General features: G+C 36.3%; 1 protein-coding gene across 7 annotated transcripts in view; it reads right to left on the bottom strand.

Moving 5' to 3' along the window:
* The window catches only part of SPOPL (speckle type BTB/POZ protein like), a 37,365-nt gene extending 11,149 nt beyond the window's left edge, over positions 1 to 26,216 (bottom strand). For 3 of the 7 annotated variants that reach the window (XR_003257332.1, XM_026089078.1, XM_026089081.1), the window contains exons 1-7: positions 10,080 to 10,214; positions 9,770 to 9,891; positions 9,338 to 9,489; positions 6,854 to 6,934; positions 5,144 to 5,271; positions 215 to 392; positions 66 to 121 (exon numbers count right to left, since the gene is read on the bottom strand). Coding sequence is in view for 6 of the 7 variants with exons in the window: in XM_026089078.1 (XP_025944863.1) it covers positions 66 to 121; positions 215 to 392; positions 5,144 to 5,271; positions 6,854 to 6,934; positions 9,338 to 9,489; positions 9,770 to 9,891; positions 10,080 to 10,157 (795 nt within the window). In the remaining variant the exon portion in view is untranslated. Of the gene's footprint in view, positions 1 to 65; positions 122 to 214; positions 393 to 5,143; positions 5,272 to 6,853; positions 6,935 to 9,337; positions 9,490 to 9,769; positions 9,892 to 10,079; positions 10,215 to 26,108 lie in introns of those variants that run through there. The other 4 variants (XM_026089079.1, XM_026089080.1, XM_026089077.1 and 1 more) reach the window with 3 other exon arrangements.
* Positions 26,217 to 26,355: the final 139 nt, after the last annotated feature.

Raw genomic sequence — 26,355 nt, 5'->3', positions numbered from 1 at the left:
CTGTAACTCTTCTCCTTTCTCACACTGTGTACATATTAACATGTTAAGTTTTCAGTAAGGCTTACCTTTTTGCTTTCCTCCATTTCATGTTCAAACATCGCATTAAAAACCGGAGAACGTGCTGTAGCAAGAGAAGTAAATATTAAATATAATCAATTTTCAAATTTTTAGAAATTTTAATAACAAAAAATAGCAATACAAAAGTAGAAAGTACCTGCAAGGACAGATTTATGAGCTTTGAATTCTTGTCCTCCTACATAAAAACTGCAATCTGTAAATCTCGTTGTTTCCCAGAGATTCCCTAAATCTTCTGCTAGTCGACATTCAGGTACCTTCAAAGTGTTTGTATTAGACTGTCCTGATATATTTACTGAGTCTTGGACCACGCTTACCTAACAGAAAATCACAGCAAGACAACTCCTTCATAACTGAATGCCAATAAATAATTAAATTACAGCACCTATGGCTAGAAGTTCAACAATTCCTAAGCAAAGCAAAACCAGGGGTGTTTCTGGCATTAGGCCAGAACCCTAAATCAATGGTTTGAAAAACTGGAATTAGTCTATATTTTATAAAACAAGAGAAAAACCCTTAAGTAACAGAGCAAATAAGGTTTTACTTAGAGTCAAACATTGTGTATTTATCCAACCCAAACAAAAATGAAGAGCAGTACTACATACCACATGACAAAAAAAGCACAAGTAGGTAAAATCAAGGACAGATATGGTTCTTGAGATACCAACAGGATCCTTAAATAAAAGTTAATGCTATTTCACAGATAAACAAACAGTTCAACACTCTTCACATGCTTAAGTAAATTATATATGAAATAAAATTCTAAACAGACCATGAGAACCATAAAAACACAGAAAAAAGTTTCATAAAAGTGATCTATATTCTGGATATAACATAACCAAAGGATAGTAATAACATATTATTCCTAACTTTAGGGCAAGGTCATATTTAAACTCCAATACGACAATGCAAACTAAGTGTAAGCAACATTGCGCCCTCATCATTCCATTTTACTTTGTCCAGAGAAGGTAGAAATCACAAGTGATTGCCTCCCCACTAAGATAAAAGCCCATCTTTAAGAAATGCAAGTCATTGGATTATAAAACATAATAGATAAGTAACTTTAATAACAAAATGCATGTTCACAAGATGTAGTTTTATAAAAACTAGTTTTAGGATAACTGTGAATGATGTGTATCTGAAGTGAATTATTGCCATTAATCCCCATGTTCGATTCTTTCATAAAAGAAGAATAAGTGAACAGGAGAGTAGCATTCTTACTTGCTTTTTTCAGATATCTGTACACATCCCTTTAATTAGTCTGCTGGGGGAACAGAATAGCTCAGCAGGTTTTTTGTTGTCTGAGAGCACAGGCCTGAGAATAAAAACTTCCTAAAGAAGAACAGAGAAGAACTACAAGATCTTGATTACTGCATCTCCCAAATACAGAAATTAGGATTATATATTAGGAAAAAATATTGAAACTGTTGAGACAGTCTTTTGTTTGATTTCCAGAGCCACAGAATCTGGCAAAAAGCAAAAATATCAGGGCTAAGCTTCACAGGAAGTCAAAACAGTGCAAACCAAATGCCAGATCAGAAGAGGATGATGATCCAATTAAGACAGCAGCTTGGGGACTTGAATCATTGACTAATTCCGTGTTTCATCCCATACCACCTTGTGATTATGAGAATTCCCTTATATTCTCCCACCTTTTAAAAGAAAAAGAAGAAAAAAATACCCCAAAGCACTGCAAAATTTCACTTTCATATTAAGACTATATATTTACTACACTCAAAGATCTATAGGGCTAGTGTGTATACAGTTGCACAGTTTTCACTTAAGCAGAGCAATATCAGGGAATACACACAAATGGAGCTTTAGCTTAGCTAAGCTAGTCTTCCTGGATCTATTCTACTGTCAATGGAGAGAGTTCTGCTTTTCCAGAGACTTCACTTAAAGCTAAGCTCCTGCTCCGAGTTGTCTGTACAGGATCCTCTTTCTTTGTTAACTGTAAACAGTGCCTAGAAAAGTAACTTACACATCCTTTATATTTACTTAAGCTGATCTCAGGTGTTCCAAGCTTCTACTATTTTAGAGAGATTTTTAATAGATATTGATGGTTGTAAAACCCAGAAAAGTTTGCTTTGAGCCATCCTTTTAAGATGTAACCTGAGCAAAATTTTAATTCACATCTCCTACAGCTGAGTATTGTCTTATCAAACAGCTGGCTAAGTAATAATTACTTTTAAAGATCCTAACTACAAACACAGGGATCTGATATTTTATATCTCACTTGTTCAGATGGGATACTTAAAATCAATTTCATGTATCTTTTTTAAATTAAATGAATCACTTATTTAAATCAGGCTGAAATCCAATAATGTTAATCCCACAGAGCTTTTGAAAACTCACCTTATGCTGATATTATAAAGCAGTCACTTTTTTCAACACCTAACACCAAATCCTTACTTTAGGCACCTCAAAGTAGTGGTCGTGAAAATCACTCACAAGAATGTGGATATTTCTTTATTAAATTGCAGGATGATGAGGAGAAGTTAAAACCAGCAGTGAACAACTCAGCTGAAGAAGTAGCAGCAATTTAGCTAGGACTTCCAGGTACTCCACAAGGTCTGATTTACTTTGCTTCTTAGGAAGCTGTCCTGCACACAGCTTTGCACTGCATGCATACTTTAGGTGAACAGATCCTGTTTACCTTATTTACCCTCCTGCATAAGGGTATATAAGGATGTATAAGCTATGACTTTAACAAATTCAGTGTGTTAAATGACAATTAACACTGATAACACATACCATTTTCTTGTTTTTGAGTCTGTGGTATTATAACAGTAAAAGATGTTGTAAGTGATACTCTAGACTACTCAACATAAGTTAACTGAGAGCCATGAAAACATTCAGTAAGAAAAAAGTCCCTACAAAGAATTTACAATTCTATTAGCATTTGGAAATATTTGGAAGATTTTGGTAATTTAAGATTATATGCAAAGTGAGAACTGGGACCAGAGACCAGTTTGCTTAAAAAAAAAAAAGTTATGAAGCTGCATTTAATCAATAGGTCACTTGTTAGTGGCAACACTAGGCTTTGCAAAGTATTTAATCTACCCCTTCAATTTCCAATCCAAGGTCACACCAACTGATCTTAAGGACATTCTGCAATGCAGAAGAAACATCTGTGTATATAGTGCCAGGGAAGAACAAACAATCCTTCTGCAGCCCAAGAGGGTTGAAGGAGACTCACCAGCACAGCTGGTACTCAGTGACCTTTCCTAAATACCTGCTATATATGCTGAGGTTCTTTCAAGCCATGTCTAATGCAGTTTTAAAAGCTGTAAGTCAGTCTTCAAACTAGGATATAAGCAGTAAGACAATCAGAAACTAGTGCTCAGAGTCAAATTAAAAAAGGATGAAAACTTCAGATGCCTGCAGAAACAGATCCTCCAAACAAAATCTGTTATTTCTGATGACAGTTTCATAGCTAGAAGAGCACATCAGAATAAATGAGTCCAAAAAAAAAAATTTGGATTTTTTTTTTTTTTTAAGTTTGAACCAAGCCATAAGTTATTTTAACATGCACAACTAAACGCTGTGCTTCCTTCAACATTTATAGTCAGGGTAGCTCAAACACTTTACATAAGCCACTCACATTTAAAACATCAAGAAATTTTTGGGGGAAACAATTTTGTTCAAAGATTAGCACTGGAATTCAAATAACAATATTTCTCCGTGGAAAAGTCAGTATATGTTCGAATTGGTTCAAATTTTATCTTTAAAGTTATATAAAGCAACGTATTTCCAAAACCAAATATTTCAAAGGGCTATTTATATCAAATCTATTCAAAAAGGGGTAAATTCAAAAAAAGAAAATACTCATGAGCATCTTTGCAGAACCATAATGCACTTGTTACATCTAATTTTATCACCCAAATAATTGTATTCATAACAATTTTATCATGCAGCTACTGGAATTTGTCCAAGTGAAAATAGATGCACTACACATTTGCACCATCTAGTCTCAGGGGCCACATTTCAGCTATTCTTTCTACACAGCATAATGACATATAATTAAGTTGCAATCTTGCCGAAAACAATTTTACACATTTTCCTTTGATCTGTGTATTTACAGGAACTTACTAGCAGTTAAAGCATCTATCATCCCCCTAAGCCACTAATCACTCCATGGCAGCAGTGATAACCTGCCAATGTATATTTAACATACACTATACTTATATTGCATCTTCCTCTGGTTTCCATTTTTAATATTTAGTAAGTGTTTTACCAATTTTTAATATGACAATTCATGCTGCCAACAAAACTTATATTAAAAAAGTGACCCGTAATACTCCATGAAGTGAAATTTACTGCATAATTCTCAATATTAGTTCTCAGCATTAACCAGTCCTTCTACAGAGAACTTGCATTTATTCAGAAAACAAAGTGTGTAATAATTACTATGGAAAAAGAGCTCTCAAATATAATGCCATTATAAGAATATTTTATAGTAGTTTGCTTAAAAATATGCCTATAAATAACGGGTTTAGAAGTAAAATTCACAACAAGAATCTTACTGAGTTACAAAATTAGGACAGGTGCACAAATTAAAAACTATTTACCTGAAAAACTTGTTTAAAACCATAAGTTATATTACAGTACTATTGATTCTTCCTGACAATTTTTTTTTCACAATGCAAGCCAACATGCAAACAACTTCCTTTTGCTTATGTAGTGGAGAAGAATCCTACGCTTCCAAATGCAACTTCTTTAAATAAAAGCGACCTCAGTAAAATAGTATTTGTATAGACAGCATGTATCAACCACCTTTGGCATAAACAACTTTACAGATGATTCTAATGTAATCCTAGCTGATTCATAGAGAAACCCAACAGTTTACAAGTGATAAATTCAGACTTGTTTTGCGCTTCCATGTACATGTATCAAAAAGGAAACAAAGTACAACGCAGATAACAAGTAATTCTGTATCTTACTATATTTATGGCTTACAGAAAACAAATTTTATCACGTATTAGTGTTTTCAATCAACATAAACATCTATATTAGACCAGAAAATATTTTATTTAAAAAAACTTACCACTTAAAAGCCTATACTCACCTCACAAAATAACGTAAGCTTATCATCTGGTAAAAGACCATTAGCTTCATCTAGTAAAAAATCTCTTCGGATAAATTTTTTAAAACCCCAATCTTTGCCTTGCACAAATCTATACGCTCTTTGGCTTTCTGATAAAAAAAAATAATAATAATTATGTGCAAACAAAGGAAGTTAAATAAAAAAACCTAGCAAATGATAATATCTAAAGAATCTGTACTAAGAAAGCCTAAGTATTAATTCACTAGTGAATCAATTTAACATATTTAGATCATGTGTTTCACATTTTTAGGAAACCCACCACTGATCACATCCTATGTTTATGTTATAATAGTGTTATAAAAGACTCAGTAGATCTTAGTAGAGCACAATTTGCAATTCAACCACGTCATCTCCTTAGATGTTATCTTAGGCACCATCCAGCAAGAGAAAAGTTTGTCAATAAACATTTAAGAATGCCAATGTGTCAAAACAGAAACTGTTCACAGGAAAGTACCATTACAATGAATTTCTCATCACAAGCACATTTTGAGAGGATTTCTGCAGTTGTTATTCTGTTTTGACTTCTTCCTGAAATGGAACGTCCTGTTTCAGGAGTTGAAATCATTTTCAAATACAGAAAAAGCATTAAAAAGGTAAAACAGAAATAAATGTTTTCAGTTAACTTAAACTATTTCTTTGGTCATAAATAGATGCACTTTAGTTGACTTTTTAGCCCTTTGTTGTAATACTTTTGATATCTATCAGATTTTCTATGACCACACAACTGTTTTTCCCAGTTCTAAAGTTCACAGCCCTCAAAAGGATTCCCAAGGTCATGCTGAAAACACGGGCTCAAGGTAGCTCTCTTCAAAAGAACTAATAGGATGCATTCAGTAATCAATCACTCACTCTTCAAGCTCTATTCTGAACAGTTACACATTAAAACTTATGTGAGCTGACGTATAAAAGTTATTTTACATGGCCTGTCCACTAGAATTAGGTCACTTCTTCCACAGGCTGAATCACAGGAAAGAGCATTGCATATTTTTATTTTGAACAAAAACATGGGAAACAGGTTATCTGGAGATGGTTTTGTAAACATGTGTAGAATCAACCACATTCTAAATTATATTTAGGAAAACTGTTTAAAAGGAAAAGAGCAAGAATACTTCTTAAATATAATACCAGAGCCTCAGAAAAATTAAGAGCCCTTCAAGACAGGGCTTTTCTTTAATTCCAAAAAAGCAGGTCAAGAAATATGTCACAATTTTGTTTTATGGATAGATATTTTAGCCTTCTGAGAGCAACTGAAAAGTTTAAGTCAGTTTATAATGAAGTAAAATATTTTTCATGGCAGAAGAGGTTTGAAAAGCATTCCTCCTAAAAGTTCTAGAATAAAAAGTATCAGCAAAGTCCAATTTCCCTCCTATTTGGTTAACCTGGTAGCATCACTGAAAGAGTCTTGACCATATAACATATTGTGCTGTATAAAATAGATGTTTTTCTCTTCCAGTAGCTGGAGAAATGAAATCCACCACAGTTTTCCACCAGAAATAGATGAAGCAAAGTATGTCCTACTGGTTTTGATTACATTTTATGGATACAACGAAGAACAAATCATGAACTGACAATGCAGGAGGTCTTTCTATCCCTGTCACCTTATCACATCTTATTCACACATTAAAAATAAATAAATAAATAAATAAATACTAACAAACAAACAGCCCCCACCTTGCATCCAAACAGCAAACAAGCTACCAAAGCAGAGTACAGAAGTAGAGGCCAGCTGAACACCAACTGAATGGCAATGGGCTTTGAAGGGTGACAAAACAATAATAGAATACTGTTTACTTTCTTAAATCTTAACATTGGGAAAGAAAAACAATGCCAGCCATTTTTAAAGATGCTGTCGGTTTTTTTGTTTTTGTTTTTGTTTTTTTTTCTTAATCTGGATTAGTGTTTTCCCATTTTTGACTAACTTGTTAAAAAATTACAACAAATCCCATGAAATTGCAAAAATGAAACCACAAGTTCACATTCAAAAGAAAGAAAAATAGAGACATTCAAAAATTTCTTCTCTAGATTCAGCCCAATTCTTAATTCTGCAGACTTGCATGTTACTATCAGTGTTAGCCCTCTGAAATTACATGAACAGTAGCAATTTGTAACTATATAAAACTACAGAAATGGAGCAGTATAAAGCTGTAAATATATTTTTCTTGTTTCTAACAAAGTAAAAGTGTCAACTGCTGGACCTCATGCTTATGAAAAAGGGAGAGCTGGCCAGGGATGTGAAGGCTGGGGGCACCCTTGGCTGCAGCAACCATGAGCTGGTGCAGTTCAAGATCACCTCAATCATTCTGTGATTCTATGATTATCTCAAAACATTCACTGATTGCATATCACACTTAAATTTAATTGCATACACCAGTACATTACTGGACAGGAATATTGTCTCAAACCAAAATCAATGATCCACTAAATATGTAAAGGGATAGTTTTATTCATGTAAGTTCCAGAATTAGGAGGCTTCAAGGATTGAAGGAGCCAACTCCATCAGTGGAAAAGGATGAATACAAAGCAAAATAAGTATATGCATTTACTTCTCTTCCAAAAGTCCCTCCATTTAATTTTTTTTAAACCTTAGGGTATTTAGATTTACACTCTGTTTTGTGGATTTACTTTAAAGACTACAGGAGGGCCAGTTATACAAGGAGAAGATAGCATGGAAGGATCATCTTGAACCAAAATGTTGAGACCCGATATGCAGAGAGATAAGAGGGAAGTTAGAGACTAAGAACAAATTAGAGAGTTACTCCAAAAAAAAAAAAAAAAAAAAAAAAAAAAAAAAAAAAAAAAAAAAAAAAAAAAAAAAAAAAAAAAAACAAACCCCCCAGGAGACTTTAGGCACAGGTACTGGAGAACTACAGATTTTCCAACAGATTCTGAACTTGTAACAGAGCAGATCCTGCAAGATCTTGTAAGTCCAAAGAGGAGGAGGGAAAAAGTAGACAGATTCTTCATGTACAGGACTAACAACAGCACAAACTCAACACAGACCAGCATTAAATTGTTGAGGTAAATCAGATTCTCAGATCAGATTGGAGATGCCAGAGTTTAGCATTACATGTTACCTTGCACTTTGGCAAGCAGACTGAAAACCGCTTCTGTGTTCAGCTACTACTCTGTGCCCCACAGAATCTACTTGCGTTTTTCTAATTTCACGTAATGATGTGATTGTGCTTTCGGAAAAAAGCATCTTTTTATAAATTATTATTCACAAATGCATAAACACCTGAAAGGCGACTAGGGGTTTATATGTTTATTTTTGAGGCTCATAAAGGAAAGGTATACTCACTCAAGTAAGGTTTTAATAAAAGTAAAAAGCTAACTTACTGAGCCTGAGCCTTTTTGATATCCCACATCTGGCTGAAGGGCACCCTGCATAAGAAGTTACTCTACCCATACATATATGTTTGGAAAAATCATATGTCTATTAGAATATTTCATCTGAATGATTAGAATTAGAACTCACAGTCTGCTTTACTTCAAGGGTCCTCAAAATATTTAGTATTAAAAGAATTCCAGTTGTGTATCATACATTTTCTTGGGAATTTCAGCCTTCCCAAAAAATGTTTCTAATCAAAGCTGTGCTTATAAGTTTGAAAATAAGAGTCTTGCTTTTTCCAAATCAGGAAGGCAATTAAATCAAATCACCAATTATTTCAAAGTCTTCTAATTCCTTGGGTATGTGGTTCATGTTTTTAAACTGATTACATTGCAAATCAGATTAAATAGACCAAATCCTTGTAAAGAAGTGTCTACATAAAACATGCATGTTTAACCTGATTAACTATGGAAATCAAACACTTCCTTCAACTGTAGTTACCAACAAGCAAATACATCCCTACTAACAGGAAGCAAGAATAATCTGCTAGAAAAGCCAGGTGACAAGAATCTGGAGCGATGGCAGTTAGTAATGCATTATAATTTATACTGTCTACAGATAGAATTAACACAGCTCAATGATCAGAAAGGTGTGAAACATGTAAAAGATTTTTTTTAATTAAGATTCTAGAAGGATCCTTTAGATGTTTTAAAGCTTGGCTCAGTGTTAAATTTTGTTTCCACTTGAACAAAATCTCAACACTAGTTCTTTTTTTGGGTTATTTTTACAAAGTTGCATGCACTATACTATTTTCAAGTTTCCCTTACCCATTGCTTTTGTTTCTTCTCTTTTAGCATTCAGCAGGGAAAATTTGAATTTTGCTCTGACTTCACTTTTTGGACAACTGACTAAAAGCAAATATAATGACAGGTAGTCTTTGCTTTCATCGTCTAATCCCTTTGGGTTCACTCTCAGACACCTGAAAGAAATGAAGAAATCATAAAATTTAAAATTGTACACAGAATAAATTTTTAAATATTTTTATAAGATATGATGACACAAGCTACGAAAATGAATGTTCCCCTATGACTGTAGAAACTATAAAACTAGAAACACTTGGTATCTATAATAAAACTTCAAGAAACATCCTCAATTTTTAGTATTTATTCATGATTTAACTTCACAACTCCATGAGTCAAAAAAAGAACCCCCTCCCCCCAAAAAGAACCGCAAAGCAGTTACCAAAATAAAAACCTTACCACTTCATTTTGTCATTTGGCCCTGATGAAAAGGTAGAACTCTTTAAAACTTCACCCATTTCTTCTCGGCAAAAACTGAAGTTATTAATGGTCCACATGTAGGAAAATTTTACTACTTTAACCTGAACAAGAGATGTAGAAAACTTCAGTGAAGTTCGACTTACTTGTCAAGCATTAACTATGAGAACTAGTTAGACTGTCAGTCCAACTCAAAGTGTTACAGGAAATTTTCTTTTTTTTTTTTCTTTTCTTTTTTTTTTTTTAATTACTATGACAAGAAAACAAAGACACTAGTATTCATGCAAATTACCTGTGTGTAACACCAGCTTTCAGCCACAGGTCCACTAGACATCTCTCCAGGAGGAGGTGGGGTGGGGACCCTGGACATTGCCACTTATTGCAGGTTTATAGTATCAAGATAGCAATCCAAACTTCAGTAATTTTCCTAAAAAAGTAATTCATATATATTTTTTTTGGTCACCTTCTTTAAGCGCAGAAAAAAAATAGCCACAGGAAAAAAATAGCCATAGTATGATATCCAGATTTCCCTTTACTAAACGATGCACCAGAATACTAAAGTTGAAAGGAGGCTTGTTTAGACAAGCTAGGTGTCAAATAGTCATTAATAACCACTTGTACTCAAACCGCAAGCTGAATCCTCACGCAATACTTCATAAAAGCAAATGCCTACACATCATTCAGTAACATTAATGGCATTATTTGAATGCTTCCTTTGTCAATTATTACTTTGAACACTCTAGTGATGTTACAATTTTTTTCAAGATCTTTTTCTTTATTTTCGAGGGTACCTAGGACCTTGTGAGACTAAGATATTAGTAACAACACATTAGTTGTCCATGGAGATGTAATTCGGTTCTGAAAGAACACCTAGCCTTCTGGGAGCAGAAGTTCAAATAATCCTGGGATTTCTGGGGGGAGGATAAGAAATTAAGCTTTATAGATATAGCAGTATTTTCTTCATACATTTTTCACAGTTGCCTTGTATTTTTTTCCTCTCTCAGTACAGAAAGCTTCTTTAAACATATCCTGCTCTCACTAAAGTAAAATCAGAAGAGCATGATCTTCCTCAAATACTGGAGTTCTTCAACATATAGGTATTTTTGCTTATGATAAAACATTAATTGTATTACTGAAAGCAACTTGATTGCACTAATCACTCTAATCATGTTGAGACTTTTCCTTTAGGGATAGGCAATACTCTTACAAGCAAAGTTTTATGTAAACATTGGTGAGAACACACTAAGCATGCAACTCAATTACAGCTTGAACAAGTTTATTACTCCTAGTTAAAGAAGAATTCTGAGAATCACCATGATCCTCAGTTGATGCTTTTCCTCCTGCCTTTCCAGTACCCTCTCTCATTCACCTGGAATACATATTAGCCCTTGCACATTAAAGACAGCTGACATAGAAGTCACTCTGAATCATGAATGTACAGAACCTTAAAAAAAAAATTCTAATTCTCAGCTTTTATCTCAGATGAGGAAGTAGATGCTATACAATCAAATCTCTACTAACAGATGTTAGTAGATAGACGTCAGATTGATCTATCTACTAACAGATGTTAGTAGATAGACAAGACAGATCTCTTGTCTACTATGACAAGATTGGAGAGAAAAACAAACAAACAAAACTCACACTCCTGCAAGATCCAAAGATCCAGATCACTGAGACATTCAAACATAGTCAGAAATACATTTCAACTGCCTCCCATAAGAAGCAGACTTTTCTTTCCGATACAATTTATGCCTCTGTATAGCAATCTTCAGTACTTAATTAGCATTTTCAATAGATAATAACTAGTAACAAAGTCATAATAAACTTAAAATAAAGGAACTTGCTTACCCTATACTATTTTTTTTTTAAATGTATTGCATGTATCGCACAAGCTGTACTACTTTGTTTCAAATGCCTGTACAAAACCACCAGGAGTAAAAATCCAGGGAAGGATAACGTGAACATCCTTCTTTCATAAAGCAAACATTCATACTTGTGCTTACAGAAATCATGGTAACATATCATATTCAGTGGTAACAGCTGAAGCTATAACCCAAATATATGATGGATTTTCTACAGAACCATAATCTGAAAGCGTTAAAACAGCTTACCTCAGCCTTACTGAACCTGTTTACTTTTCTTCAGTTCTAAAAACAGAGTAAGGAATGTGCTATATTTCTCCTTATCACTTCCTTGAGATGCACAGGATCACCTCATCTCTAATCTGTTCCTTCCTCAATTCCTTCAGTCCCTTAGATCAGTGAACTCCTAGAAGTCCAGTGATCCTGAAGGAGCTGCAGATCTGAGTCATTTACTCTGAAGGGGTCTCTAAACTGAAGAAGGCTGAAATTAACTGCTCTACAGTATCCTCTTTAGGAGGTGTCCAGTGACCTCGTGCCAGCTACAGAGTTACCTGCCCCCTCCTGTCTCACAACTAAATCAGCACAATAAACTGAGAATTTATGTCTAAGCAAAGGTGGCTGTCACTTACTTATTTTATGGTCAGTAATGACTCTCAGTTGCCTTGTGTCTGCAGCCATTCTACCTCCGGCTTACAGAAAGGTATTTGTACTTCAGAGTGCTTCGACCTGCCACGTGGCCTTTATTATTTATTACAGCATCTGACAGAAGCCATGATTGTAAGTACACTTTTCAAATCACTCTGAACAGCTTCAGCTTTTTGTAAAGTTTCTCATTACAGCATTAGGAGCAGGCAACCAACTTTCCTGAGCTCCCAATAATTTTTGGGAGACAGATTCGTATCTCACTTTTCTTTGGCATGAATTTACTAAGCCAATCGGATTTTTAGGTTGAGAAAACTGGGAGAAAGCAAGAATTTTGAATAGTTGGATATCATACTGGGAGCCTGAGCTGAGGAACATTTTTTTATTGTTATTATGCATCCAGGCAGATTGAAAAGAAAGAAACCAACAATAAACTGAAAAATGGATAATGGACAAACAGAAGACACTAAGATATATCAAAAGACTGTCAGAGAAAAGTGGGGAAACAATTTAGAAATACTGCTTACCTTCTCCTTACTTTACTTAGTCCACTTAATCAGGATTTGGGGATGGAGATAGTGGGGAATATTTATAACGTGAAAGAGAATGCTTAAACTTCAAAGATACTATCCTAAAGCGCGCAGGGACTTGGGGAAGGGAAGGATTTTTAGTCAACAGCCTGACTCCCAGACACATAAGCACACTAAGCAGGTCACTGGGTGCCTTAACCACTTCTTGCAGCTACAGACGGTAACCAGGGCAAAGCGGAACATGCAAGGAACAAGGGCAGGTGAGAAGAAAGGTGCGTGTGTGCGCTCGCCCTTTGTTCTACGTACTGCACTGTGGGGAAAGGATGAAATACTACTTTGAAGAATCTGCTTATGAATCATTGATTAGCCACTGTCCTCAGCTCAGACAAAAAGGTTTTCAAGTACCAAACCTTCACTGCAGCCTGTTAGATCAAATGGTTGGGAACAGCTGGAGCTGCAGTTCACAGAACCAGTCAGAGAATGACTGGGTGGAATTAACTCAATAAAGTGCAGGAAGCCAGGCCTGTTATCTGAAGGATGAAACAACTACTCCGAGAGGGACAATTTTCATGCTAGTACCTGCACTTATTCCTCTGCATGCTATCAGGAACAAAGCATCGGAGGAGCCAGGACATTATCATATGATACCTCCAAGAGTTTTCAGGCAGAGTCCTGCCTGTGTGGACTTGGCTTAACAAACCAGTCTACGGGGCCAATTTGCCAGGTAAAAGTCTTCTCCAGTTAGAAGTACAAAGTCTCCGACCATCAGAGGAAACACACGTTTACATTCACTGGGAACACTAAGACAAGTTTTAATGGATGAGGACAAAAGATGCTCCTGGCTTTATAAAACGGAAGTCAGTGGAATATTTTGAAAAACAGCATGCCACGTAGCTCCGCATACGCTGCTGAGGTTTCCACATCTGGGCTGCCAAATAAACAAGGTATAGAGACAGACAAAGCAATTGCTATTAAAACTGTAAACAGGACTTAGACATTAAATTTGTGCCTCAAAAGAGCAGCTGAAAGTTACAGTCCAAAGACAGGGCAAGTAGCAGTGGCAGTTAGTAACAGCACCTGCCTTGGATTTCAGATATTAGGATATCCCTAACTCAACAGTACATGTACGTTTATGGTTTGTGTGGGGTGTTTTGGTTTTTGTTTCATTTTAAGTAAATTGATATACCATACAGAATGCCACGAAGCAGTAAGTGATGATTCTGTCTCCTTTCTGAGCATTTGCTTTTGTTATCCTATTTCAAAAGAGAGAAGAACACAAAGGCTCAGAAACATTTTTCATAACTTGTACTCCCAAACCCTAAATATGTTGGACTTACCACTTCCATTACTGGTCTCTTAAGGAAGGTATTAGCATCAACTGCTAATCTTTCTAGTACATATGCCAAAAGAGACAGTCTCTGTTAAATCAGATCTACATGAAGCTGGAGAGTACTGGCAGAGCAGCAGTAACCAAGTAAGCTGAGGTGAAATGAAAAAAGTGATTCCCCAAAACACAATTCATTTTGGAAGACTGAAGTACTTTCCTATTCAAAGGAATACTTTTCATACTAAACTTCAAGATATTTGAAGTTAATGCTCTCTAATTAATCACCTGCACATAGAGTCCAGCGAAAGCATGGATTTTGTTCTATAAAATGTATTTACACTAAGTTTCATTTTAAAAAAAATGTATTGGATCTCCATTTTCCTAATATTTAAGAAGAGGTGTTCAGAGTTAAAGTCACTTTATACACCACTTTAACATGAATTTCTTCAGATGAACATATATAATCTTGTTTCCTTTCCCAGAAATTATACCCATAAATTATATATGTATTAACATTACTGTAAATAAAATTACTTTTCAACTTCTTAGATTTACATAAGAACACATTTATACTAAAATGCTCTCACTTTTATATCTCATATTAGAATTATTTTAATAGGTTTTTCACCAAAAAAGGTAACAAACACATTAATGAAGTACCACATAAATGTAAATACACCAAAGAGGAATTTTCTACCGCCCTGATAATAAATCCTTAAAAAACTTCAAAATCTATTTGAAGAACAGTCCTGGGTGTTAACACGAGCTTCTGCCAGCTCTCACCTCTATGAAGAGAAACTCAGTACAACTATAACCCAGTTTTTCTTTTATCAGAGTAATAGTCTAATGTGCACGCTAATGATCACAACAATGGTTTATCTTTGGACGTCAGTACAGTATCACGGTCACCAAATTAGTAACAGTAGTGGCCAGGTAAGTTGCCTTCCACAACATGCCTATCCAGCATACCCCCAAAAGACAAACGCAGTCTGCCAGAGCCTAACCCACAGACCAATTCACCAAGCAAATAAATGGCTCCTTCCCACTCCCTCAAAAGCGGAAGGAACGCACGCTGTGAACTGGCCAAATAGTTCCTGAAAACTCTTCTCTCTGCCATCACTTCTTTCAAGGGCTTGAGCCTCCAGGATGAAAATATCTCCCTCCCAGGCTGGCTGTATTTTGGCCACAGGACTTGCACATCTCTTCACATGATGTAACTGAGCATGAGTGGATTGTGTAGGTTTATTCTCAAGTCCTGTCCAGTAACTGAATAATAAAGAAACATTTAACAGTAATGTCAAAGCACACTTTCAAAGCATTAGGGCACAGTTTCCTCAATGCCTCACAAAGAAGCTGTGGAGGCTGCCCTGCCTGAAACACCAAACTTCTCTAACCAAGGGCAAATCACTTGTTAAATATTTAACAACTAATGTAAAAATTAGAGTAACTTACTGCCTAAGAGTGACTGATAATATCATTTAGTAGTCTCTAAAGGAAAGCCTAATAAAATGACATGTCAACAAATCACACACATATGCTTCGTATATTCTGTTTGAACGGTAACACACTTTCCTGTAACGGGACTGAACATTTCAAGAAACGCAAAACTTCTATAAATTAAGATTTTTTGAAATATCAATCTTTCACCTTTGGCTGAAAATCAAATATTACTTCCTGAAGGTTAACTGGTGAATAAAACCCTGTTCCTCCAACTTTTTATTCCTAGTAAATACATAATTTGGAAACCAAATAAGTGTGTCTACTTGTACAGACAAAACTTTGGTTTTTTTTAATCTAAAACGAAGAAGCATTCCATGCAATAGAAGCAGCTTCCAAAACCCCATTCAAAATAAATATGTTCCAGCTACATAGTGATACTGATTTCATTTTCTCTAATTAAACTACCACCAGCGGATATAAACTTTTATTAGGGTTTGTTATTGAAAGAATTTTTTAAAAATTTACTGGGGAGGCAAATTGTTGGGAAAAAATATTAAATTGCTTTAAGGATAATAGTCTATCAGTTCTTTGGCGAGACACAGTACAGATACGGAGCTGAAGACAGAGGAAACACAAGTGAACCAAATCAAAATAGTAAGTCTGATACAAGAGGTGTTTTAAGGCCCAAGACTGAATTACTTTTGCAACAACACTGCAGCTGAGTCACACAGTTCTAAGTAACATCAGCTTATAAAGACAAAAGGGTTTGGCCCAATGGACAGGTATGTCAGGGTTAAAAGCAAAGACAGTTACGTCCCTTTCTCTTTAGCCACAGAACTACTATAACATAGTGCGTGTGTATATATACATATATATATAATGTATACGTACACACATTGTGTGTGTATATATATGTATACACTATCTATATATGGAGAACCACTGTAACAGCCATATATCAGCTGAGTCACACTAGCAATAGTGACCATAAGCAGAAACAAACATACACCACCATCTGCACTGTGAGCCAATTCATAACCTTCTCCGTAGTTCTCCAGTGAGAAAACTAATGCGCTGGACCGGACGGTGACAGCTGTGGAGCTGCATACACATACCTCTGCCATCCCTGCTCCAGGAACACTAAACTCCAGCAAAGAGACAGGGCAGACAGCTGGCGTCAGAAACATCTTAAAATAGCTGCAACTAAGACACCAGAGTTTGCATGAGCATCCTCAAGGCAATTCTAACAGAACTCCAGCAAGACAAAACTGAGCAATTATAAAATGCACAACTTCCCGGGAAGATGGTGTTATGGCTATAACCGCTAACATTGCAGGTAGCAGCTCAAAATTAGCTAGGTATAGCCTACCTTATTTCAGGCTACGACTGGATATTCCACACAGTGGTTGTAAAAATTATAAAACGGAATACTTGTAATTTTATTTCCTCTGAATTTTCTTTCCCACCTTAAAATTCAGGTTTATTTTTCAAAGGCTTATCTCAGTTGAAGGAAAATCCAGTGCCTAGGAGAGCACTGTAACTGTCTAGTTTACAACAGTCAAGCTTATTAATAAAAAACCCCCTCAGCATTAGCCTTGCATTATTGTTCTCTAACATAGGAGAGTGATAGACCTCCTTATTAGATAATCCAAGCCATTCCCTGCTGGAGTCTACTAGTCCATTTCCCTGGAGATTTAATGCAAGATTATTTGTTATAGCATGTTTCGATTTCATTGCCCAGTCTAGTTTTATTGGACCCAAAAGATGGGTATTTCCACCACTATTCCTCTCGGGAAGCTTTTCTATTCTAATATCTATTGCTGTTGGATTTTTTCTTGGTATATAGCCAAAATGATCTTTCACCCTCCTTAGCTTCACTCCATTACTCTTGCTCAAACAAACCATTGGCATGTGAAACTTTTAAATGAAGAAAAATATTCTTCAGATACTTAAAACTACACACAACCAAGAATTCACCAAATTTGAAATGCTAACCTTGACTTTGTTTTTTGCAGTAATTACAGTAATACCCATATTAACTGACAGAAGGCTGAGTTTAAAAAAAAAAAAAAAAAAGGAGTCTAACAACAAATGCCCATCTTGGGGTGGGGTTTTTATTTTCGTTCATAGGATTTGTGAAAAACACAGGACTATAACCCCTGAATAGGTGTTTTGGTTTGCTACAAGTTATACAGCGCAACAGCAGTGTAATACTCTCCTCACTAACCCTTGCCAAACCCTTTTCCAAGTAATTGTTATTGCCTGGAAAATTTGCACTTAAATGGTAACAACTAGGTTTCACCAGCCAAAAGCTTATACTCGCAGGTGTTATCAGATGGGTGGGGGGTTTTTTTGATCGTTAATTTGTTTCTTTGTTACTTATCACAGCAAACAGCGGACAAGTTCGTGCACACAGTTGCACTTTTACAGAAAGTTTTGTAAGAGGTACAGTTTCTCTGAGACCTATTCCATGCCTCTTACCAAAGCAGTCACAAAGAAAATCAGTTGCTGTATTTTGCACAGTGACATTTATACGCTAGGAAACCGAGGAGAGAAACCTACAGGAAACTTTCAAATGACAAAAGTCGATTGTGTCAGGGAATCAAACTACACTTGATGCCAGTACAACCAGTCAAACACTCTTGAAACTGAATTAATTTTAAAGGACTGGATATTAAATTCTATCCATGACAGCTGATTAGGAGACATCATGGGAAAGACAGGTAGGTCAAAAGGTAGAGTTGCATGTTTACTTGCTATAGATGAATATGAAGTAGGAAGTTTTGAAAGCCATGGCAATACAAATACCCGGTGAAAGCCATCAAGACATGCAGAACTTGGCATCTCAGTCTTGGACTGTCGCTAAACAGGTTCACACACACAAAGGGTTAAGAAAAGGGAAAAAATCCTAGAAGTTCTTACCCTATAGAGACCAGTTTCTGAAGTTCAAAGACAATGTAGAACATTTTCCCTATTCTGCTGTTTTAAAAACATCCAGATATTACTTGATTTGTTTACACTTTTGGATTTAACAACAATTCCAAAATAATCTGTTTAAGACCTATTTTCCACTAGAAAAATAATTCAAACCTTTGCAGGTTCCTGCTACTTTTCCTCCTTACAGCACATAGTCAAATTGCTGAAGACAGAAAAAAATTTCAAAGTATCTCTTTTCTCTTTATAGACAGACAAGCTAGGTGAACACAGAAGCTATAACCTTTTAAAACAATAGATTGAAGTGACCAATAGTAGGATTCACATTCCCCCCTCCCCCCCCCACAAAGCTTATTTGTTAAAAATTAGTTTATTTAATTGTTAAAAAAATGTCTATGGCTTTCACTTCCCATGGAATCATTTGCTGCCTCACAAGAAAGACTAACTAGCAATACCCACTTCTTGCTTTCTTTATGACACTAAGCTCTGCTGGTTTTGCAACTGCTGAAACCGTAGGACTCACTGCTCTTATTTTCGACTTCAGACTGCTTATCTGGAGGGGAGGGAAGAGAATGGAATAGAGAATGGCACAACTTATTCCACACTAGGCTCCCCTGCTAGAGATCAATCTTAAGAAAAGAAACATATCACCTTCTCACTCAAAAAAAAAAAACCCACCCATCAACCCTGTGCAAACTCCTTGAGGTTTAGAATTGAAGTCTAAGACTATATTCAAAACAGCAGAAAAAATGTTGTCTTACAAAATGTCCTAGTTACGAAGGTGGGAATGTATAAGGTCTTATAACTTGCTAAACGGGATAATACGTTTGTCCACCTTTTTTCCAGAACAGTCTGCTTGTACCATCAGTTCACTCTTCTGCAGGCAGATCATTTTACTTAAGTCTGAGCAAACAGTACAAAGAGGCTGGTGTAGGCCTATCAGTGGTGGCCTGGACAATCTAGACATGGCCAAGCAGACTTTAGTTTGGCAAGAGCAGCAGGGCTGATAAAAGAGAGTAAGTTGCATCAGGCCAAACTCGCGCATTTTTGTAAGCTTCTTCAGCTGCCTTTGAGAGGCTCTTCCCGGTAATATCTTCCGTGAAACACTGCATTGTAAGCTAGCACTGCAACCAGCTGTCTTACTATCCAAAGTCACATTTCCAGAAAGCATGTTGCACAGACTGAAGACCACACAAACAGAAGCCAAGAGCATCTAAACTTGAATGAGCCAAATATCCCTCCTTGATTTCTTCTTGGCCTTACAAAGCCTTCCACCGGCTATGGCAGGTAAACAGATTTGGTTTCATCTTTAGTGATGTCCAACAAGGCAGACTGAAAGACGCTCCAAGTTTGCCTTGGATGCTGCACCCGCTGTAGCAGTTCAACAGATTACCCTTGCAAAAAGGAATGTCCACATCAGACATAACCACACTGTGAACCACCCCAAGGAGGCAGTCTCATTACGTGTTGAGCAGTATAATGCCTGCAGTGCAGTTACAGAAAATTACTTTCAAGAGAGAGGAAAAAAAAAGAAAGAAAGAAAGAAAAAAAAGAATATACTATCAGGAAATCAAGAAGAGAGCTAGAATTAAGTGACAAACCAGTTCTTTGCATACGAGTCCAAAAACCTCCGTGAAGGCTTAGATACTGTAATTTATCAACAAACCAGATAAAATACACTTGACAACTTTGATACGTTTTTTCCTCTTACGACTCAGTGAGCAGAATCTCACAATTGTTGGAGGATATGGCAAATTTCCAAACATGACTTTTGTTTAAATTAGAAATGATGCCCAGCCTGTAAAACAATATTCAGAATTAAGGACTGTAGAATAAAAGCCTATCCTGCTTGATAAACTTATTAATATAACCAATCATAGCATCTAACTCTGGAGACAAAGTTTGCCACCCACAAAAATCTGAGCATGCTATTGCCTATGTAGCTTTCCTCCTACTTATATCATGCCTTAAAGAAAAAGGGAGAGAGAGTAACTGCACTTTAGGAGAGAATTTGAGAATGAGGCACCTTTCACCATAAGCAATACAGGAATCCAGAGAAGCAGAAGCCTCTCATGGAATTTAATAGTATAAGCTCAAGTTCTCAAAATTTGTTCACTTTTTTGTTTATCACAAAATTTGTTCTTTTTTCCTCAGGTCAGCTATGTTCCCAGTATATCTTTGAAAGTTTTCTAAGACATAACTGCGTATTTTCAGTTTCTTATAAACTGTATCACACATTTCAACACAATCATTCTTCCACAACCATTTTTAACTTCAGAAGTTTGTTTGCACATAGGTAACAAACAAAACCTACTTTAATAGCTCTGTGGGGAGATTAAAAAAGAATCAAAACTAAACTCCATCCATTCTATTCCTTTGGAACCGTATGACAAATGCAGTGACAGACTTAACAATAAGGTTGCATCAACTTTTATAGCCAGTACAGTAATATATTACATTAACCTACGATTACCCAAAGAAGCTACCTAGAGACTTCAGACAATTCGGTTTCTAGGGTAATATTTCCAGAACTACAGTAGTGCGACTCAAGTCTTTAAAAAAGTTCATACAAAGAATATACTTAGAACTTTCCAAATGCATGAAAGAATACCTGAAAGATAGGTACAAGTCTAATTGTATGCAAATAATTACTGCAGTTAACTTCATATGTGTCACGGATATGACATTATTAGTCGAAATGGTTGCATTTTGGCCTCTGTTACAAACAACAGTTATTCAATTTAATATTTAAATATCAACGTGACCAGCACACATTATGCTCATAAAAAAGATGTAAAGAAGTTTAATATTACCACTATATTTTGCTCCATCTCAGGAGTTGAAGCAAATTTTAGCAAGCATTTGTTCACTAAGTTCATTACAAAACAGTTCTACTGATTTTGTCTGTAAGTTTCTATAACAAACAAACAAATGACTCTGAAAATAAACTCAGTTACCAAGGAATCCATCTGTTTTAAGACTAAAAAGCTGCTACCAAAGAATGCTGTTTTGTTACTCAGGTATCGCTTACAGATTAAGTAATTCAGTATCCCTATTGTGATAGATGGTGAAGACAGTAAACAGTCCCTGCTCTAAAGAACTTTTAGAAGTTATCAGCTAACTAATATGAATCATTACATCAATACAGTAAGGGCTCAAAGCAAAAAAAAGTGACTTGTATTTAGACTGCATTTCAACTTTAAAGCAGTGACTTTTACTGCAGTTCCTTCTGTTGAAAATGACCATCCCTCACAAGCTACAGGCAACATTCAGAAAGAACAGATTCATCAATTAGAAACTGATAGGAAGAGAGAAAGCCAGGAAAATCAGACTGCTGGGAAAAGTAGATTTCCAAGAAAAAGTCAAAACGGAACAGAGAACTAGAAAGTATGACACCAGAGAAGAAAGTTATATCAACTGTTCCTCAGGCCAGAATGAGGAAGTTCTGCATCTACCTGCAGTTTCAGTTGTTCAGGAAGCAACAACTGATGTAACTAACCTCAAACCCTTTCAGAGACACCCAGTCTAATCAATTCCCCAGACATTTAATATACTACAAAACAATCCATTTGAAATAAATCAAGTGCAAGTCATCTCTCCCCATTCCCTTCACCTCTATTCTTAAACCTACTTATGAACCGATTTTGCAAGTCTTCAGCTAGTGACTTCACCAGTTGGAGATGAGCTCTTCTGAGGGGATAAACATTAAAGGAACAGTCAGGAAGAAGGAAAAGAAAAAGCTTGGCTCCCAAGTTTCATCAGTGATCCTCTCCATGGCACAAGAGAGGCAGGTGCAACAACATGGGGTTCTCCACCCCATGAACTTTGGGAGTTTCCCAGCTGCTGGAGACATTTACCATAAGAGTGCTGCCTACACCAGGAGCTACTCTGTTGCATTCTCCCTGGCACACAATTACTTTTTCTTCCTATAAAGCAGTAAATTGAATTACATGTCAAACGATAATTCACCTTTGACCCACTTACGAAGTTAAGTTGCAATATAATGCAAGGAGCAAATGTCACATGAATGAAAGTGGATGGAACTGACACAGACTGTTCAGTATTCAACTGATATAGTACCACTAATTAAAAGCTAAGCAACTGTCTATTCTAAAGCAATCATACAGCAGGAATATAAATCAAACTAGAGCTTTAACCAGTGCTGATCAGCTAAGTGTGCAGAGATCTAAAATATATTTGTATTAAACATTTGCAAAAAGAATGTAAATTGCCATCTTGAAAGTGTTCACAAAACCCATCCTCTTCATTCCCTATATTTAGCAATGAAATCAAGGAAGAGCACACTAGACACTTCTAATAAGGAAAACAAAAAACAAAAACCCATCCACTCACAGAAATCCCTCCTAGTCACCCACCATTCAACTTTACATGAAGCCCACTTAAAAATCACATAGTCCACCTTTAACCTCTGAATAAACATCATGGAAAAGAAACAAGTTTTATTCACTAAAACAAAGGTCAAATTCTCAAACTGTGAAGCGTGGTAACGTTTGTGTGATGTCCCATTATCTTTGATGACTGCCACAGGGGGAAAAAAAAAAAAAGTAATCTAATTCAGTGAATTTGTAGGTGTGATATCTCTAGATTATTCCATGCCAATGAGTTTCTGAATCAGTAGGAGTATCTCACTTCCCACTACATTTCCTAAATGCTATATGTGAACACTGATCAAAAGAACACTGATAGGTATAAGGAATCACTTTGCAAGCATATGTATAAAGAACATTTAAAACACCTTGACAGCTGACAAAAAAATATTTCTAAACCAGGTTACCAAAAACCACATAGGAAAGCTATCAAATGCAGGTAAAATGAGATGATGAAAGTTGAAGGTCTGTTATTTAAGGTTACTCCAATACTGAACATACTCCTGCCAATGTTCAGCCCCTAGGGATCAGGCACCACACAAGTTAGGAACAGCTAAAACGTTACCAAAAAAAATGAAACATTTACGCAATGTAATACAAACTCTAGTAACATAGTATACATGCTACTTAAGAAACCCACTGAACTATGGCAAGTGTCCATTTTCTCTCAGTAAAAACTACTACAGAATCTAAATTTCCATTATGAAAATATCTCCAGTCCTTACACAGTTGCAACAATTCTATCCTAAGTACAAACTAAAGCAGTGATTTCCTGCTCTCATTTGAAGTGACAGTTCCAGTACGAGTCCTTTCAAAATGGGTGGGACAAGCAGAATTAGAAACAAGGTGCCATAAGGAGATAAACTTGGAATTTTCTCAAGAAAAGGCAAGGAAGAAACCTGCCGTGAATATGCAGGTATTTTGCAGAGGGAGGAAAGAACAACGAGCCAAGGTAGGAAAGCCTGTTGGAGAGGACAAGCTGAGAGCTCACTGCATTAGGGCATTACACAGCCACTGAGGGAAGGGCCTCCTCTTTTATCCTAAAGATGCAGCGTCCAGGACACGTATGACAGGACACTGACACTTTCCACACTTTCCGAAGCATTCATGTTTTGATCTAGGGCACCACATTTTGAAGATCAGAGGATTTTATGATTACAAGTATCAAGTCTTTGGTTTTAATTAGCCTAATGACCTGATTTAGATTTCCTTATTCTTAAGAACGTTTCGTCAAATAAACAGAAAGCAAAATGGGCAACAAGTTGCAGACTTCTGGACAAAAAGAGACAGAAATGCCTACAATGAATATATAAGCCTGTCACAGAATACTGTCAGAAAAAAAAAATCATTAATATCTACTTCTCATCAGTAGAGGAAAAAAACAGAATGTGATGGGGTAATTTTGTAACTCAAGATACATGGAAGCCCACTTATGAGGGCATCCCAGATTTTGGAAAGAAGTTCAACAGGAGAAACTTCTAACTATAATCATCCCTAAAAGGGAATAAGATGTAAAGAGAAAAAAAGTGAACAGTTATAAGTTAGAGATGTGAAGAGACAGCATATGTAAGAGTGGAAAAACCACATATGCAGAGGGAAAAAACAAGAAAGAATCAGTAGAAAGGGAAACCAATGAGATCTATGTGCAAATGTTTTAACTACAATATCTGTTACTGCCCTGCCCTCAGCTAATTCTTTTCCACTTTAACTTGTACTGTTAGTAACAACTGCTGTCATTCTCTCTCCTACATACTCATTTTAGATGCCTGTAAAGGCACAAAAATTAGCGGAGAAGTAGTGTGTTTAAAAAAAAAAAAAGCAAGCGAGCGAGAGAGAGAAGAGAGAGAGAGAGAAGTAGTTTTTATAAGATGTGACTTCAACCAAGTGTCCAAAACCTGCAATCACTGTGTATTGACAATTAAAATCTAGTAGTATTTAAGATGGGAGAAACAAACTGCAAACTACTGAAGTTAAAGCCTGGCAAAAAGCTCTTTCAAGGCAATATAACACCAAGGATATTTCTGGATATTTCAAATCTCAGGTTTCCAAAAGAGAGTTAGAAGTAGCTTCTGGTGTTGTACCAAACGCTACCATGTTTGTGACTTTATATACAAAAGGCATATTGTTTAAAAATGCTTTTCCCTTTCCCAAGCAAATATCCACTTACAGAGAGGAAAAAAACACTATGCAGCAGAAGCACACTGGAAATTCCTCACAAATATCTATGTTTGTCCCAGTTATACCTCCCTGAGGAACTAGTTAGAGAAGCCAGGTAAACACTTCTAGTTTTGGCTGTGACTGATAAGTTAACAGCACCCCTTTAATAAGTAATTTTTACTTCCAGAAATAATTAGCAAAAACATTAAAAAAAACCCCAAAGATTTGGTTTTGTCCAGAACAGTTAAACAAAATACCTTGATAGCTGTGCAAATAGCTCATCTTCAGTACCACTATGATACAAATTACTCTAACCATATGGAATACCTATCAAAATTACTTATCCTGCAAAACTGGTAAGAAGAATAAGGAATGACCAAACTTGATTCTCACATATTGTTTCACGGCAGAAGGCTAGAAACAATCTTGTTTGTTCAAATAGTATTTTAAAAATTCTTAACACCATTTTAAAAAGGATATCTTCACAAAGCAAAGTTGCATTTTTAAGTAAACAGATGTTCTTAGTATATTGCAGTTAAAGAATCGTTAAGTCAGTAACAGTGCTCATGTTATTGTGTTTCATTTTTGCTTCTCTCCATTCCTTATGTTCCTTCTCAACTACAATTAGTCTTGAACGGTCTTAAGACGATGCAAATTTCACTAGACTCCAGTGAACTTCAGTAGATGACATCATCAGGTGAAAACCAGTGTTAGTCAACTTCACTTCCTGACCATGTATAAAATGGTGAGCACTATACAGATGAATCAAGCATGATCTTCTAAATATTATTCACTCACTGCTACAGTTTCACAAGTTTTCCATAATCCCCCCAAAAGGAAGCCCAAAACAGCTTTTCGTTATGTTAACTTGTTAGAGGAAGTTTCATGTCACAGCTTAGAATCAGAACAAGAGTATATAAGCAAAAGAAATTTTTTCAGAGAGTGTATTAGTGTCTGCCCCAGCCTTGCAACGCAAGGCACACACGTCAGGGCCTGCACTGGCTTGCTCGTTAGGAACTGCTCAAGGTATAGATTGCATACATGGAAATAGAATCAGTCACACGGCGTCCCCTGGGTCAGTGCTAGGACAGCAGTAACACCGAGGATCGTAAGGCCCCAGGAAGGCGCGGACTCGCTGCTCGCGGGGGGGGTCGGTACAAGCGGCCCACCCTTCACCGCTGCGCCCGTTCGCAGCGCCGGGCGCGGCCCAAGCGGAACCGAGCGCGGAGCCAGCAGACGCCCCCGCCCCGGCGCTTCCCCCGCGCGTCCCCGCGCCGCAGGGGCCGGC

Source organism: Apteryx rowi, unplaced genomic scaffold, assembly GCF_003343035.1.
Source record: "Apteryx rowi isolate R43461 unplaced genomic scaffold, aptRow1 scaffold_8, whole genome shotgun sequence".
Taxonomy (NCBI): domain Eukaryota; kingdom Metazoa; phylum Chordata; class Aves; order Apterygiformes; family Apterygidae; genus Apteryx; species Apteryx rowi.
Note: the sequence above shows the minus strand (reverse complement) of the source record. Positions and strands in the feature narration are given on the sequence as shown.